Source organism: Chrysemys picta, chromosome 2 (assembly GCF_011386835.1).
Source record: "Chrysemys picta bellii isolate R12L10 chromosome 2, ASM1138683v2, whole genome shotgun sequence".
NCBI classification, from domain to species: domain Eukaryota; kingdom Metazoa; phylum Chordata; order Testudines; family Emydidae; genus Chrysemys; species Chrysemys picta.
In genome coordinates this window covers 126,883,785-126,899,226 of record NC_088792.1, presented here as the reverse complement: position 1 = coordinate 126,899,226, position 15,442 = coordinate 126,883,785, and the positions used below count along the sequence as shown (strand labels likewise).

The following is a 15,442-nucleotide window of genomic DNA, read 5'->3' as shown; positions in this document are numbered from 1 at the left end:
AGAGTGCTGTCCAAAGCGGTCACAATGGAGCACTTTGGGATAGCTCCCGGAAGCCAATACCGTCAAATTGCGTCCACACTACCCCAAATTCGACCCAACAAGGTCAATTTTAGCACTAAATCCCTCGCTGGGGAGGAGTACAGAAATCAATTTTAAGAGCCCTGTAAGTCGATAAAACAGGCTTGGTCGTGTGGACGGGTGCAGGGTTAAATCGACCTAACGCTGCTAAATTCGACCTAAACTCGTAGTGTAGACCAGGGCTAAGAGAGACTCTGTCCCTCTCGCTCGCTATTGCAGTGCGCCCAGCATGGAGGTGCAGGGTTTGGGGTGTTTGGAGGTAGGCATGAGGCAGGCTCTGTTCCCTCACACAGAGCATAATGTAGCAGCCTGCCTGCTTAGTTGTTCCCACTATTGTTAGTGAATTGTTCCCATTCTTAAGTGAATTCCCACAGGAGCATAAAGCAGATGTAAAAGTTTTAACACTCATTTACATTGTCAGAGTGGTGTAAAGGACAGTATGGCCTTATAAATGCTTATGGTGCTTTAATGATTAGAACTGGTCGGAATTTTTGGATTGAAAAATTTTCCTATCAAAATGTGCTCCATGAACTGTTTGCTACTGACCATCTGAAGATGGTCAGTAGCCAGTATAAATTGTGAGTTTGGTTCCCCAGCCCCCACTTTCTCTTCATTGCCTATGATGTAACACTGAGCATATGGCTGCATATATTTGTTTACTAATAACTAGAAATAAAGGAACAAAGCTACATTATTATTAGACAAAGGGGGTTTGGGGATTTCCTCCAATGCTCCCCACTCCCATTCTCCATCCACAGTATTGTAGTTTAAATAAATAACCAAAATAATCGAAACTGGCGTGATTAAATTGCATTATTTTGACATATACAATATGCAGAATTTTAAAGCATTATATGCAAAATTTTTATTTTTGGTGCAGAATTCCCCCTTCCACACATCCCCTCCTTCCCCCCGCGGAGTAAAACAAGGGGTGTTCACAGCACATTAGTGGTATGACTTATTTCACTAGTGCCTCAACCAGCACTTAGAGAGGCTCAAGTTCATTTCTTCTAATTGATACTGGACACCACCAGGTTTCAAACCCCTCAAAATGTCTAACTGGCCACAAAGAGCAAGATACAGCTGATTGCATTAAGAACATTAAAATAAACCTTCAAGACTTTTCCCATTGGACTTGCAAAAAGGCATTTGGCACCTTCTCCCCCTCAGCTATTTATGCTGCTTTCATCTCCATGGTATCTGGGTGCCTCTCTTGGCACCCAACAGAAGAATATAACTCTGAAGAATTTTAAATAATTGTTCTTTGAGTCCTTTCAAGGAAGTTTCATATTGGACATCTTTGTTGCCACCAGGGAGGCCAGGAGTATTTTCAGATACTCACCCAAGCTCATTCAGATCAGAGAATGTTTAGTGCTGATAGACCATCTAAGAGTCAAAGCCTTTCCCCCAGAATTGAAGATAGCAGTCATGACTGCTTAGTATGGACTTTTTATTAATGTATCCAGAACAGCTTTTAAAGACTGAGAGAAAATGATCAAATAGACAATGGTCAGCTGCTCCGGCCCAATCCACCTTAACAACTGCAGCATGAAGCCCCATCAACATCAGCAGGTAGAAAGGGGCTTTAAACTAGGGACAGTAGGGGTCACCAGAGATCCTAGCTGGGGCAGACATATACTATTTTGATACTGGCTGGTGTCCAAGTACTTAACTATAGGATTGTTGCCAGTCAAATACAACAGAGCATGGACTCAAACAGTGATCTATCATGACACTCACCTTTTCAGAACAGGAAGTTTAAACATTTTCTTGAAAAAAACAAACAAAAAAAACCTTCAAAATTATTTTATTTTATCAGAACCTAAATATTAATCAATGAACAAAATATATATGCTTCTATACAGGAGGTAATGCAAACAAAATGTACGAATGCTTATTATTTTAAACTTGGGTCTTTAACAGCATACCTCAGAAAAGTTTTCGCTAGTGTTAAGTGAGGTGTAAGTAGCAAAAAGTCATCAATTAACCGTATCAGCACTCTGGAATTTAAAAAAAAAAAAAAAAAAGTTAAAACAAATTTATGTTTAATTTGGAAATATTCTTTTCTTCTATGTTGTTCCTAAAGTGGATGGCTGTGGACTAGTGTACTTATTCAGTTTTTATTCACAAAATGAAAGAGAGCAATAAGATCTCCAAATTGCCTACATAAAATTTCAATGAGAATTTTCCCCATTCTTACATTGTTCCCCCAAGTGTTTGTCTACGCTTCAGACACTACAGAGGGATAGCTGCAGCTCTGCAGTTGTAGTACCACAATGTTGACACTTGCTACAGCAATGGAAGGATTTTTCCATCACTGTAGTAAACCCACTCCCTCAAGAGGCAGTAGCCAAGTCAATGGAAGAATTTCTTTTGTCAGTCTAGTGGTGTCTATACTGGGGCTTAGGTCAGCTTAGCTATATCTCTCCAGGGTGTGAATTTTTCACTCCCCTGTATGACGTAGCTAGGTTGACCTAAGTTTTAGTTGCAACTAGGCCTAAGTGTACAAACATATACACACACACACACACACACTTTTAATTAGCTATTTTTTCCTATAATGAACTTTAATTAGTGAACTTGGGAACTAAAGCATATCTGTATTGTAGTCTGCCATAATGCAGGGTCACATACAGGTAGCTGGAACAGAATTTCATATATGACCATAGCAACTTACTTCTCATGGCCACAGAAAAGCACAAATTAAGACTGACTGACCAGTTTAGGCATGTTTATCTTCTGCCTGTTCTGTAATTTCCTGCAGACAGAGGATTTCAGATTTCCAACGCTGTCAATCCAGTACTAAATTGCATCATTAAAAAGGCTGAGATTTTCAAATTCAGTGGAAATCTGACACCCTAACACTTTCAGATTACTTTGAAAATCTCAGCCAAAGGGCCAGATTTTTAAAGGTATTTATATGCCTAGAGATGCAGATTGGTGCACAGTGGGATCTTGAAAAGCACCTAGGCGCTTAACTCCCAGTTCTCACTCAATCAATACATAAATCTTTAACTACTTATTGGCATTTTAATTAACCTACAGGGGCCCCTGTAAGACTTAAGGAGGCTTGTGCAGTGGGTATTGGCAGGTTACTAATACTTGTGGAGAACGGGTATGGGTAGAAGTCTACTAGCCTCCTCACTTCTGTGCCATTGAAGTAGGCATCCTAATATTTAACAATGGGCTGATGCAGTTACCCAGGTGGAGTGATACTCCTGCGCGTCTCTTAAGGTTCACAGGAGAAAAGAATCCACAGGGAGATTATGGAGGCTAGATGGCAGGGGCAAACCTAAGGGAGCGGAGATATACCCCAATGATGACCCATGTCCCTAATTTGGCTCATTAGGGATTCAATGATCCTGTTATGGGTCAGCTGGGCTGAGTAGCTTATTAAGGCCAGGAGTGAAGGACCCCTAAACAAATAAGACTCCTGAAGTGTGGGGTTTCCACCAAAGAGCCTCCCCTAAAGATCACAGGGTAAAATGTGTGTTAGGGGGCCACTCAAAGGCCACTCTAAGATTCAGGAGGGGGTGGACCATGACCCTGCTATGGTTTATTGTAGGAACTCACAAACCTCCTAAGACCCACAGCAAGTTTGTGGCCCTGATAAGCATTTTAAGACTAGCAGGTGTTGGTGTATGTGCATGGGTGTGGGAGGGCAGTAAATCTCTTTACATTCATGGAGGCTAGGATTTCAGGAAGCGCTCAAAGAGCCTCCTAAATCTCACATGTGGGCGATGGCACAAGCCTCCCAGGACTGATCATGCCAGGTAACCATAATGCTTGTGGGAAGAGACTGGGGGACATCTTACAATCCTCCTAAACCTGTAGCGTTGGTGAGTATCTGGCAAATTTCCTAAGACTTAGAGAGTTGATATACTTACCAAGGCAGAGCCTCCTAAGATCCACAGGAGCTGGGCTCCCTTCATAAGGACTTTGAAGGACGTAATATTGAAGCTCCCTTCCTGCAGACCTCAAGAAGGGAATGGGGGTGTGGAACAAAGACTCTAAGGAAATTCCTGCACAAACTTTCATTATGGTGGAGTTAAGGCTGCAGGCATATTGCAGTGGTTTGAATGGGTATCAATTTCCAAGAATGAGAACACTGATATTAAAAACAACAGAGTTAGAAACCCAGGAAAATTCAGAAATAAGATTAAATTTAGAGAAACCCCAAACTTTGGAAAGTATGAAAATTCAGTTGAGGCAGTCAAACTATCTTCACTCTGTCCCTACAGTGAGGCCCTCAGAAAACCAGAAACTCATATGATTTTACCTATCCACAATAAACAGTTTCATTTTATCAGTGACCACAAGAACTAAAATGCCTTAGTATTAATGGTATAGTAGTTGGGCCATTTTATGGATTTGGTTCTCCTCATAAATAGTAGACAAAAGAATTTTACAAATTCCTGATTAGACAAATAACGTATTTAAGGAAATTAATTTGTAAGGGCTTGGTCCTGTGAGACACCAAGAATACTTAACATGCAGCAAGGTCAGGGCCTAAGATTCCTTGGGGAGGTCAATTATTTAAGTGTCAGAAACATACCTAATATATCCCCTATATACTAGTCTCATATCCATAGATAAAGAAATTAGAGCTGTTACATGAAAACAGCAAAAATTAGCTTGCTGCCAAATCATCTTAATTAGTATCTCAACCATGCATGAAAAATTATGAAACCAAATGTGTGGTGCTCATCTAGAATATTGTATATGCAAATAATGGAAAATGGCAGGGTGGAATCTCAACGTACAGCACAGTGAAAGAAGTTTAGCTAGCTCTAAGGTAAATGTCAAGGCTTTCCTAGAAGTTTAGCTTTTATTGAACTCCCTAAATTTCTGCAATTTTATATATTTAAACTCTAATGTTTTTGTAAGGTAAATTCCCAACCCCTTTGTACCATATCATGAAGCTCCACACAATTGCAGTGTGATCAACGAAACTAGTGAAGAACCTGCTATAAACTGGCATGGTATTCAAGGACTCCAATAAAGATTTTAATTACTCTGAATTAGTGTGTTTGAACATCCTTACTGTGTTTTATTCGAATCTATAATTTTATGCAGCTTTTAGGGGAGACAGGTTAGAATTCCTTATCTGAAACACGCAAGACATTTTGGATAGAGTAACTATATTAAAGATGTGATGCACTTTGGGATCTAAACTGCCATATAACAGCTAGATATTTGTATTATTATTGGCCATTAGATTTCACAATTCCTTGAGAATTGATGATTTTCTCCCAAAACAATGGATCTTTGTTGCTTTGAAATGGGGCTAACACTTAAAGCAGCATTGTAGGTAAAGCATTGGGAGAAGCTCAGAAAAAATAAACTTTTTGTATAGTAAAAAAAAAAGTTTAATTGGCATATCCTATTTTATAATGTACAGTATTTGTTATGCCACTACCGCAAAGATTTCTCAAATCTAACAAAGTCTGAAAAGAAATATGCAAAGTCATAGCACCATAGAAGTAATAAACCGAAGTATAAAAAAAGAAAAATTACCCTACCCATCTCGCTGTATTCCACAGAATAATTTGTTTTCCATGTCTCCATAGCATAAACTGCAAAGCAGAGTTGATAAAATGGAGCCCTGCGGAATTCCACAACTCTGTAAGTAGTACCTAGTAAATAAGCAGAATGTAAATTAGAACTGGCAACAGGAAACTTCAGTTAGCCATGAGAGGTTTATTTACAATTTTTATAATCATACGAAAAGGTAAGCAATATATCCAAGAAACAAATATGCTTAATATTAGACACCATTTCTCTTATGTCACCTTCTATAGCCACAAAATTTATTTTTTCAGACAAATAAAATGTGACAATATAAATATTTAGAAATATAGAGGATGACAGAAACCTTTATAACAACTATTGAGTAACGTCTGAACACTATCTAGACTTCTTGGAGCAACTGTTAACTAAAAAGTGAAAGGACTTGAAATCCACACTAACAAGTTACTGGTTATTTTAGGAAATGTAGGGATGTGTAGAGAAGTAATTAGTTCTCTTAAAACATTTTTCATTGCTTAAAAATATTTTTATAATAATTATTATCAATGCTTCTCTGAACAAATGCTGCATGTTCAATACTATATTTAAAAAAAGACAGCGATACCTTAGTTAATTAAAACAAATTTTAGAAAAGAAATTTTCATACCAGTTTAGAAAGAAAACTCAAATTCCAAACAAACTTTGTAAGTATTATAAAATTAAAATACATAAGATGTTAAGCTCTTGCTAAAAAGTCTGAAAATTGTAATAGTACCATTTTTAAAAAGAAAATATATAACCAAACGTTGCAATTTTAAATTCCCACCACTAAAATCATGATGTATGTCCATACCAATGATAAATTAAACTAATTTAAAATTATATAACTTAAATTATTTATTGAACAAATTCATGGCCATTCTGTATGAAAACAGAAGACAACATTAAATTCATTCACTTCAATCAACTTCTGTCTCACAGTATCACCCTGCATAGTTTCCTTAGGCCTTGTATACACTGCAAGGAAAAGTTGATCTAATTTGAGTTACATGAATAGCATAACTCAAGTTGAGGTAGCTTAGATCTACTTACCACGGGATCCATACTACGTGATGTCGACGAGAGATGCTCTCCCGTCAACTCCCCTTATTCTTCTCAATCCAGAATACAGGAGTCGACAGGAGAGCAATGCCTGTTGATTTAGCGGGTCTTCACGACCCACTAAATCGACCACCGATGCATCAACCGCAGCGCCCTTCTAAACAAGCCCAACTTAAAAAGAAGGAAAGTAATTTTTGCACATTAGAAAACTGAAATAAGATTAGTAAAACTGTATTGATGTTGCTTTCTTCCTAGTAGCCACTGTGAATCTCCAAAATCTTATAAAGCTTTTTTGATCTCTTTCCTTTGCAATTTATTCACTTATTTTTAACTGTAAGTGGTTTCTGACTTACAGGAAACAGCAAGATGTTTTAAAAATGTGTATATTTTCATTTGAAAGAAACAGAATTTATTATGTGAATAAAAATTTTCCACTCCAAGACAATTCATGCTTTTATAGATTCTAACCTAAATTAAATGACAACTGCATTTCAAAATAAGGTCAAGTAACATATCCCATCTAATAAAAGCTAGTTAAGAAGGTTACATCCTTAGTGCCAATTGAAAGATTTTCGGTTGACAGAGCAGAATAGCAGAGATTGATGTTATTTTTCATAAACTCATTTACCTGCCCTCAATCTCCAAGATGTTGTTATGGATCATTTGCAGAAAAAAAGCAAACAGGCTGGAGCTTGTTTCATTTAAAGAAAGGCTCTAAAAAAATAAAAAAAGGAAAAGATGTTGTCCTAATTAATAAGGAAGAACAAGTTGAAAAGATGCATCTTTGACTTTAAGCATATTTTAGTCTCGATTTAAAGTATCAAAAACTCAATAAAACCAACATTTTAGATTCTGTATTTAAAAATGTACTACACACAAACACATTTGGAAACAGATCAGAATTCACCATTTGTGCAACATTTGCATTTTTAGCAAAGAGGCAATTTTCTCAAAATGGTGAGAGGTGGCGAGAAAGCCAGGTAAAAATGTCTAACTGTGATTTTAAAATGCATACAGTGACTTATTACAATAAAATGTGATATATAACATCCTAGTAACTTCACTGTTTTACACATGATCATTTATAATATTCTATAGCATACTACCAGAATCTGTCATCCTCTTCACGTTCTGCATCTGGGTCTGTCTGCACGTGGATTTTTTTAATCTTCCAGGAATGCTGCAAAGGGGTGAGCTGAGGTTTGTCTGATATTTATGGGCAGTCCTTTTCTTTTAATAATATAAACAAAACCTTCATATAGTGATAGCAACAAGGCACACCACACCAACCCAAAACTTCAAAATTATGCAAATTGAAAGTTAAGGGAAAGGCATCCTGAATACATTGACATTTTCACATAGTCCAGAACACCCCAACACCCCATGAGGCTTTCATTTCTACCAATCAGATAAAAAAAAGGAATACTGAGAGCACTCCTTAACAGGGGGACATCAGTAGCATTAAGACAAAATAACTTCCTAAATGCGTGGACAGGGTAACAATCAGATGCACTGATCTTTTGATACAAAAGTATACAAGATCACAGTTAACTTTTTGCATGACAGTACAAGTCTAAAATTTGGGAATACATATGGCTTCTTGGTATGTATAAAGATACTCCTTAGGAAATTCTGCACCACTGCACAACGCAGAATTTTGCAAAATTAACATTGTGCACACAGATTTCAAAGTAGCAGCCATGTTAGTCTGTATCCGCAAAAAGAACAGGAGTACTTGTGGCACCTTAGAGACTAACAAATTTATTTCAGCATAAGCTTTCATGGGGTACAGCTCACTTCTTCAGATGCATAGAGTGGAACACACAGACAGAAGATATTTAGACCTTAACAGCAGGATTGTCTGGCTATGTGGACTCTCTCCTCAGGCCCTATGCTACCAGCACTCCCAGCTATCTTCGAGACACCACTGACTTCCTGAGGAAACTACAATCCATCAGTGATCTTCCAGAAAACACCATCCTGGCCACTATGGATGTAGAATCCCTCTACACCAACATTCCACACAAAGATGGACTACAAGCCATCAGGAATAGCATCCCCGATACCATCACGGCAAACCTGGTGACTGAACTTTGTGACTTTGTCCTCACCCACAACTATTTCACATTTGGGGACAATATATACCTTCAAGTCAGCGGCACTGCTATGGGTACCCGCATGGCCCCACAGTAAGCCAACATCTTTATGGCTGACTTAGAACAACGCTTCCTTAGCTCTTGTTCCCTAAAGCCCCTACTCTACTTGCGCTACATGATGATATCTTCATCATCTGGACCCATGGAAAAGAAGCCCTCGATGAATTCCACAATGATTTTAACAATTTCCATCCCACCATCAACCTCAGCCTAGACCAATCCACACAAGCGGTCCATTTCCTAGACACTACTGTGCTAATAAGCGATGGTCACATAAACACCACCCTATACCGGAAACCCACTGACCGCTATACTTACCTACATGCCTCCAGCTTCCATCCAGGACACACCACACAATCCATTGTCTACAGCCAAGCTCTAAGATACAACTGCATTTGCTCCAATCCCTCAGACAGAGATAAACACCTACAAGATCTCAATCAAGCATTCTTAAAACTACAATACCCACCTGCTGAAGTGAAAAAACAGATTGACAGAGCCAGAAGAGTACCCAGAAGCCACCTACTACAGGACAGGCCCAACAAAGAAAATAACAGAACGCCACTAGCCACCACCTTCAGCCCCCAACTGAAACCTCTCCAGCGCATCATCAAAGATCTACAACCTATCCTGAAAGATGATCACTCACTCTCACAGATCTTGGGAGACAGACCAGTCCTCACTTACAGACAGCTTCCCAACCTTAAACAAATACTCACCAGCAACCGCACACCATACAACAAAAACACTAACCCAGGAACCTATCCTTGCAACAAAGCCCGATGCCAGTTCTGTCCACATATCTATTCAAGTGACACCATCATAGGACCTAACCACATCAGCCACACCATCAGGGGCTCGTTCACCTGCACATCTACCAACGTGATATATGCCATCATGTGCCAGCAATGCCCCTCTGCCATGTACATTGGCCAAACTGAACAGTCTGTACGCAAAAGAATAAATGGACACAAATCTGACATCAGGAATCATAACATTCAAAAACCAGTGGGAGAACATTTCAATCACTCTAACACTGGTCTACAATTTTTGAGAAGTCGTCTGCTTCAGAGATAAAATGTGCTATTTATTATGTATTCTGATGTGCTGAATTCAAATATGACAATTAAAACAACTGATCGGCTACTGTTTCTAAGATATTTAAGTTTTTACATTTTATGTCTATGTATATTGTGTAGATAGTAAAGTTTTAATCACAAATTGTAAACCTAGGTCTTTTCATGTGTTTATGGTTGCTTTACATGATAATATTTCACCTGTCCCGTTTATGTAACACTTTAAAAATCAGCAAAAGGGTTATATAAATAAAATTTATTATGAAACAAAAGGCAAAAAACTATTATGTACATAGTTTAGTCCTATTCACAGTCCACTTTTTCTTCTTTGACACACCTTTCCCAACTGGAGGCACCATGCAGAAGTAACAATTGCTGGTATGATCTGTTGGCTCTCTCCAAATCATTGGCACTGCAAAAGGCATAGATTTCCTTTTCCTGTTCAACCACTGGCGAAGATTTGTTGCACAAGTGTTGCAGCATATGTGTGGGGCCCACCTCTTGTCCTGATCTCCAATTTTGCAGCCAAAACAAAGGTGATAGGCTTTCTTAACCATAGTGGTTATACTGCGCTTTTGTGATGCAAAAGTTACTTCACCACAAACATAGCAGAAGTTATCTGCACTGTTCACACAAGTATGAGGCATCTCTGCTCACTTTGGCTAAACTGAAATGTGTCCCTTTGCAAAATCAAACACTGACAAATAAGAGAGCACGACACTGTATGATTTCTAGAGCTGATATAGGGCAATTTGTTCAGCAGAGTGATGTAAGCTTCGTTATGATTGCATCATCCATGACTTCTAGGAATAACATGATGCAATTCATACCATGTATGACACAATACCAGCTTCAGATTGCATCATTCATTGTTTTGCCTAAAAAGCAAGTACTGTCCAAACCCAGTCATAGATTTATTCATAGATCCAGTCAAAGCTGCATTTTAGTCATTTCTGGTTTAAATTGAGATCCCTTCCCTTTATAACTCACTTATCCTCCGCCATTCCCAAGTCAAGGGTCGTATATACTGACCCAATAGCGTATCTTGAAAACTAGAGCCAATCAACAATTTTAAGCATCATTTTCATTCTCAGTAACCCAGAATTAGTAAAGTTTGACTACATTTATTTCAGAAGCATTTTGGCTGTAGAGCAGTGTAATCACTCAGTGACAGACTTGAAGGTGTCAATTTTGCAACAAAAAAACTTCAAAAACAGACTCCAAAGAGAGACTGCTGAACTTGAATTAATATGCAAATTAGACACAATTAACTTAGGTCTAAACAGAGACTGGGAATGGTTGGGTCATTACACTAATTGAATTTTTCCCCCCATGTTAAGTTCTCCTCACACCTTTTATGGGTCATCTCGATTATCACTTCAAAGTTTTTTCTTCTGCTGCTACTGATAGCTCATCTCAATTGATTGGCTTCTTACAATTGGTATGCGTACTTCCACCTTTTCATGTTCTCTGTATGTATAAATATCTTCTGTCTGTGTGTTCCACTCTATGCATCTGAAGAAGTGAGCTGTAGCTCACGAAAGCTTATGCTGAAATAAATTTGTTAGTCTCTAAGGTGCCACAAGTACTCCTGTTTTCATTGTGCACACAGAATTTCCTTTCTCCCACAGAAATGGGCTGCAGTGCTGCTGGCCACCACTAGGGGCCACTGGACCCAGCAGAGCCCAGCTCGCATATAGACACTGATGGGGGAGGGAACTAGTGGGTTCCTGACAGCTGCAGTTCCCAGCATGCCCTGAGGGAAAGCCTGGGACCAAGCATCAGGCTGTTTCTCCCTCTGGATCCCTGGGCTCAGGGAGGGGAGGGGGGTCTGGGCTGGGAGGGCCACAGCTGGGGTCTGGGAGGGAGGAGGTGCAGGTATTTGGACAAGGGGGGCCCCCACGGCTGGGCTAGGGGTGTGGATTTCTGACCAAGGGAGGGCCCCGCAGACATAATTGTTTACAGATATTTTGAAATAAATTACCAAAATAATTGAAACCGGTGTGATTATGTGATGTTATTTTGACAAATAAAATTTGCAGAATTTTAAAATATTGTGTGCAAAATTTTTAATTTTTTGGCGCAGAATGCCTCCAGGAATAATAAGAGATGGAAGCAAAAGCCTGATGAGGTGTGTTGCTGGCAATGTGCAAATGACAAAGAATGCCAGTGACTTTTTCCTTAACTTCTGATTTTCACGCTTTTAAGGTTTTGGGTTGGCAGGGTACAAACTCAAATGTCACAAAATGAAGTTTTTATTTGTATTAATTTACTAATTCTTTTTATACAGTATTGGTGTACCTTGGTAGATAGCTCCCCAAGGTTAGGGAGGAGAGGGGGGAGTTTGAAAGCAGAAGAGGAGTCCCTGGGAGCAAGGAGGGCTGGGAGCAGCAGGAGAGCTGGGAGCGGAGTGTGGAGGATTGGGACCAAAAGGAAGCTGGGGAGAATAGAGGTTGGAAGAAAGGAGAAGGATGCAGGGGGCTAGAGAGCTTAGGGCAGGAGAGGGAAAGGATTGGGCATCTGGTACAACTGGGGATTGGGAAGCTGGAAAGAGGAATGTCAAGGAGTGGGGGGGAAAGAGTTTCTCTCCGTTTGTCTCTATTGTGTGTGCCAGAAGTTGTAAATATTGCATCCTCTGAATTCTATGCAGTCAATAGTTCATCATGTAAACCCCTACACGTAGCACTATGTTAACATGGGTTGCTTCCTAAGCAAAATAAAATCATCATACCTTTAATGCCACACTTTCAAAGAACATTATTCTTAAAAATTACAACAGAGAAAAACATAAAATTGGTATTTTTGTAAACTATAGATATATAGTAATCTACATCAGAGGTTTACTGTAGAATTTCCATGTATATAAAAGTGATACATTAGGGATCCTATATCAAAAAACAACCATTTTTAATTTCAAAATATTTTAAATACATCACATCCCTAAAAATTCCAATTGCACAGAAAATTAAGTCCCTGAACACTCTATTTTGTATGTTTTTTCTGGCATAAAATATTTAGCATATTTCCAATCTTTTCCAGTTATTCTCTGGTATACAACCTGAACTATGGCTTTGCTATCACTCTACCATAATTCTGTAGTTTAATGTATGCTTCAGGTAACCAGAGCAGAGGATGGCCACCTATACATACATTTATAAGTCTGAAGGGGGAAAAAATACTTCCCTCTACCACAAAAAATTGCTTTATGTTATCCTTGTGCATGGCTGCCAATTATGAGTTCCATGTTCTATTTCAGGAGTCGGCAACCTTTCAGAAGTGGTGTGCCGAGTCTTCATTTATTAACTCTAATTTAAGGTTTCACATGCTGGTAATACATTTTAACGTTTTTAGAAGGTCTTCTCTATAAGTTTATAAACTATTGTTGTATGTAAACAAGTTTTTTAAAATGTTTAAGAAGCTTTAATTTCAAATTAAATTAAAATGCAGATCTTATCAGTTTAGTGCAGTGGTTCTTAACCTGGGGCGCATGCACCCCCTGTGGCAGGGCTGGTGCAAGGATATTTTGCGCCCTAGGCGAAACTTCCACCTCCCCCTCCCCCTTGCACATCGGTTCATTGAGGGGTAAATCCCAACGAGCCTTTATAGACCCCAGGGGCCAGCCGTGCCCAGGGGCTGCTCCCCAGACCAGGTTCCCCCTTCCCGCCTCCTGAACTCCCCTGGAGGATACACAGCGCCCCCACGAGCCCTCTCCACCCCACCCCGGTGGCCCCTGCCCCGAGTCCACTCACTGGCTTTGCCGGGCTTGGGCCACTACAGCAGCTCGGCAGGGAGAAGCCGCTTTCCAGAGGCACCGGAGAGCCAGAGTGTCCTGCTTGCGGCAGCAGCAAGCCCCAGCCATGGAGGAGCCTGCGCGGTGCAGAGGGGCAGCAGCCCTGCAAAGGCAGCGGCGGCGCCACTAGCGGGGAGCAGTCGTGCCCCCCCACCCCTCCTGCCTAGGCTGCGGCCCGGTGCCCCTCCTGGGGGCTCCTGCAGGCTGCAGCGGATGCATGCGGGTGTGAGCCCCCATGTGCCCCCGGCTCCCCCCTCACCTAGGGTTACCATATTTCAACAATCAAAAGAGAGGACAGGGCGGGAGAGCCCTGCCCCCATCCACTCCCTCCCACTTCCTACCCCCTGACTGCCCCCCTCAGAATCCCCAACCCCCCCCCCCGCTCCTTGTCCCCTGACTGCTCCCTCCTAGGACCCCTGCCCCTAACTGCCTCCCAGAACCCCACCCCCTACCTAAGCCTCCCTGTTCCTGGTCCCCTGACTGCCCCCTCCTGAGACTCCCCCACCCTAACTACCCCCTAGGACCCTACCCCCTACCTGTCCCCTGACTGCCCCGACCCTTATCCACACCCCCAGACAGACCCCCGGGACTCCCACGCCCCATCCACTCCCCACCCTCTGACAGGATCCCCAGAACTCCCGACCCTTCCAACCCTCCCCCTGCTCCCTGACTGCCCCCCAGGACTCCCCTTACCATGTCCATGCCGGTCAGACACTTGCTCCACATGGAGGCAAAATATGCTACTGGGCTGCCGCGTGCACAGCCCCTCCCCCACAGAGTGCTGAGGCAGCGGGAGGGGGGAGCTCCAGGAGGGGCAGCGGCAGCTCACACTTCTGGGAGCCGCAGAACCCAAGTGCAGTGAGGGGGTGCCAGGGGGCATGCCTGCCCAGGCTGCGGCTCCCAGCCGCCTGCAGCGGATGCATGCAGCAGATACATGCAGGCGGTGGTCCCCGTGCGCTCCCTGGCTCCCCACTCTCCCAGGAGCCGCAGAACCCAAGCGCGGTGAGTGGGGAGCCAGGGGGCGTGCCTGCCGCCGATCTGGGGTCCCGGCCACCGGCCCCGCTCAGCCTCCTGCCGGCCTGGGGTTCCGTTCACTCAGCCGGCAGCGGGCTGAGTGGGGCCGGTGGCCAGGACCCTAGCTGGCAGCCGTGTGCCAGGCAAAATGGGCTCATGCGTGCCGTAGGTTGCCGACCCCTATTCTATTGGACAGTGATACAATTTTGATGAACAAAAATCAATGGAAGGAGTTGCACAAGAGTACATAAAAGAAGAATATGACTCTCTATTTACCTTATAATTTCAAATTATGCTGGAAAGGAACTTTTCAGCTAGTTTCAACCTGTCCTCTAAACTTGCAGGCATAAATCCAAATAAGGTAATTCAGTAACTAGTGGTCTGTAATGTAAGTTTAGAGGCTGCAGCACAAAGTTTGGTTTAGAACAGTGAAATGTATAGTGTAATTGGTTAAAAACAGTTTTGAATTCATTTAAGAGTGAAAAATATTTAAACTTCGAACAAACTAATATCATCGTTTGGAAAAAAAACAAAAACAATGAAAAAGTAAAATTAGTTTTGTTGCTTAGCATTCTGTAATTTTTCATTTCTCATAACAAACACAACTCAGGTCTGGCCATCTAAGGATAGGCTATCACACTTTTTTCCACTGATCAAAAGGTAGGTTCCAAGAATTTCTCTTGAAGATTTTTATTCTTTGTTCTGTCAGTTCTCTCTAC

At 41.3% G+C, this 15,442-nt stretch overlaps 1 protein-coding gene across 24 annotated transcripts in view; it reads right to left on the bottom strand.

Moving 5' to 3' along the window:
• The window catches only part of TERT (telomerase reverse transcriptase), a 134,034-nt gene that overhangs the window by 61,144 nt on the left and 57,448 nt on the right, over positions 1–15,442 (bottom strand). For 19 of the 24 annotated variants that reach the window (XR_010598506.1, XR_010598505.1, XR_010598504.1 and 16 more), the window contains 3 exons: positions 7,316–7,401; positions 5,601–5,714; positions 2,007–2,078 (listed from right to left, as the gene is read on the bottom strand). Coding sequence is in view for 11 of the 24 variants with exons in the window: in XM_024110237.3 (XP_023966005.1) it covers positions 2,007–2,078; positions 5,601–5,714; positions 7,316–7,401 (272 nt within the window). In the remaining 13 variants the exon portion in view is untranslated. Of the gene's footprint in view, positions 1–1,818; positions 1,848–2,006; positions 4,187–5,600; positions 5,715–7,315; positions 7,402–15,442 lie in introns of all 24 variants that reach the window. The other 5 variants (XR_010598508.1, XR_010598510.1, XM_065584161.1 and 2 more) reach the window with 4 other exon arrangements.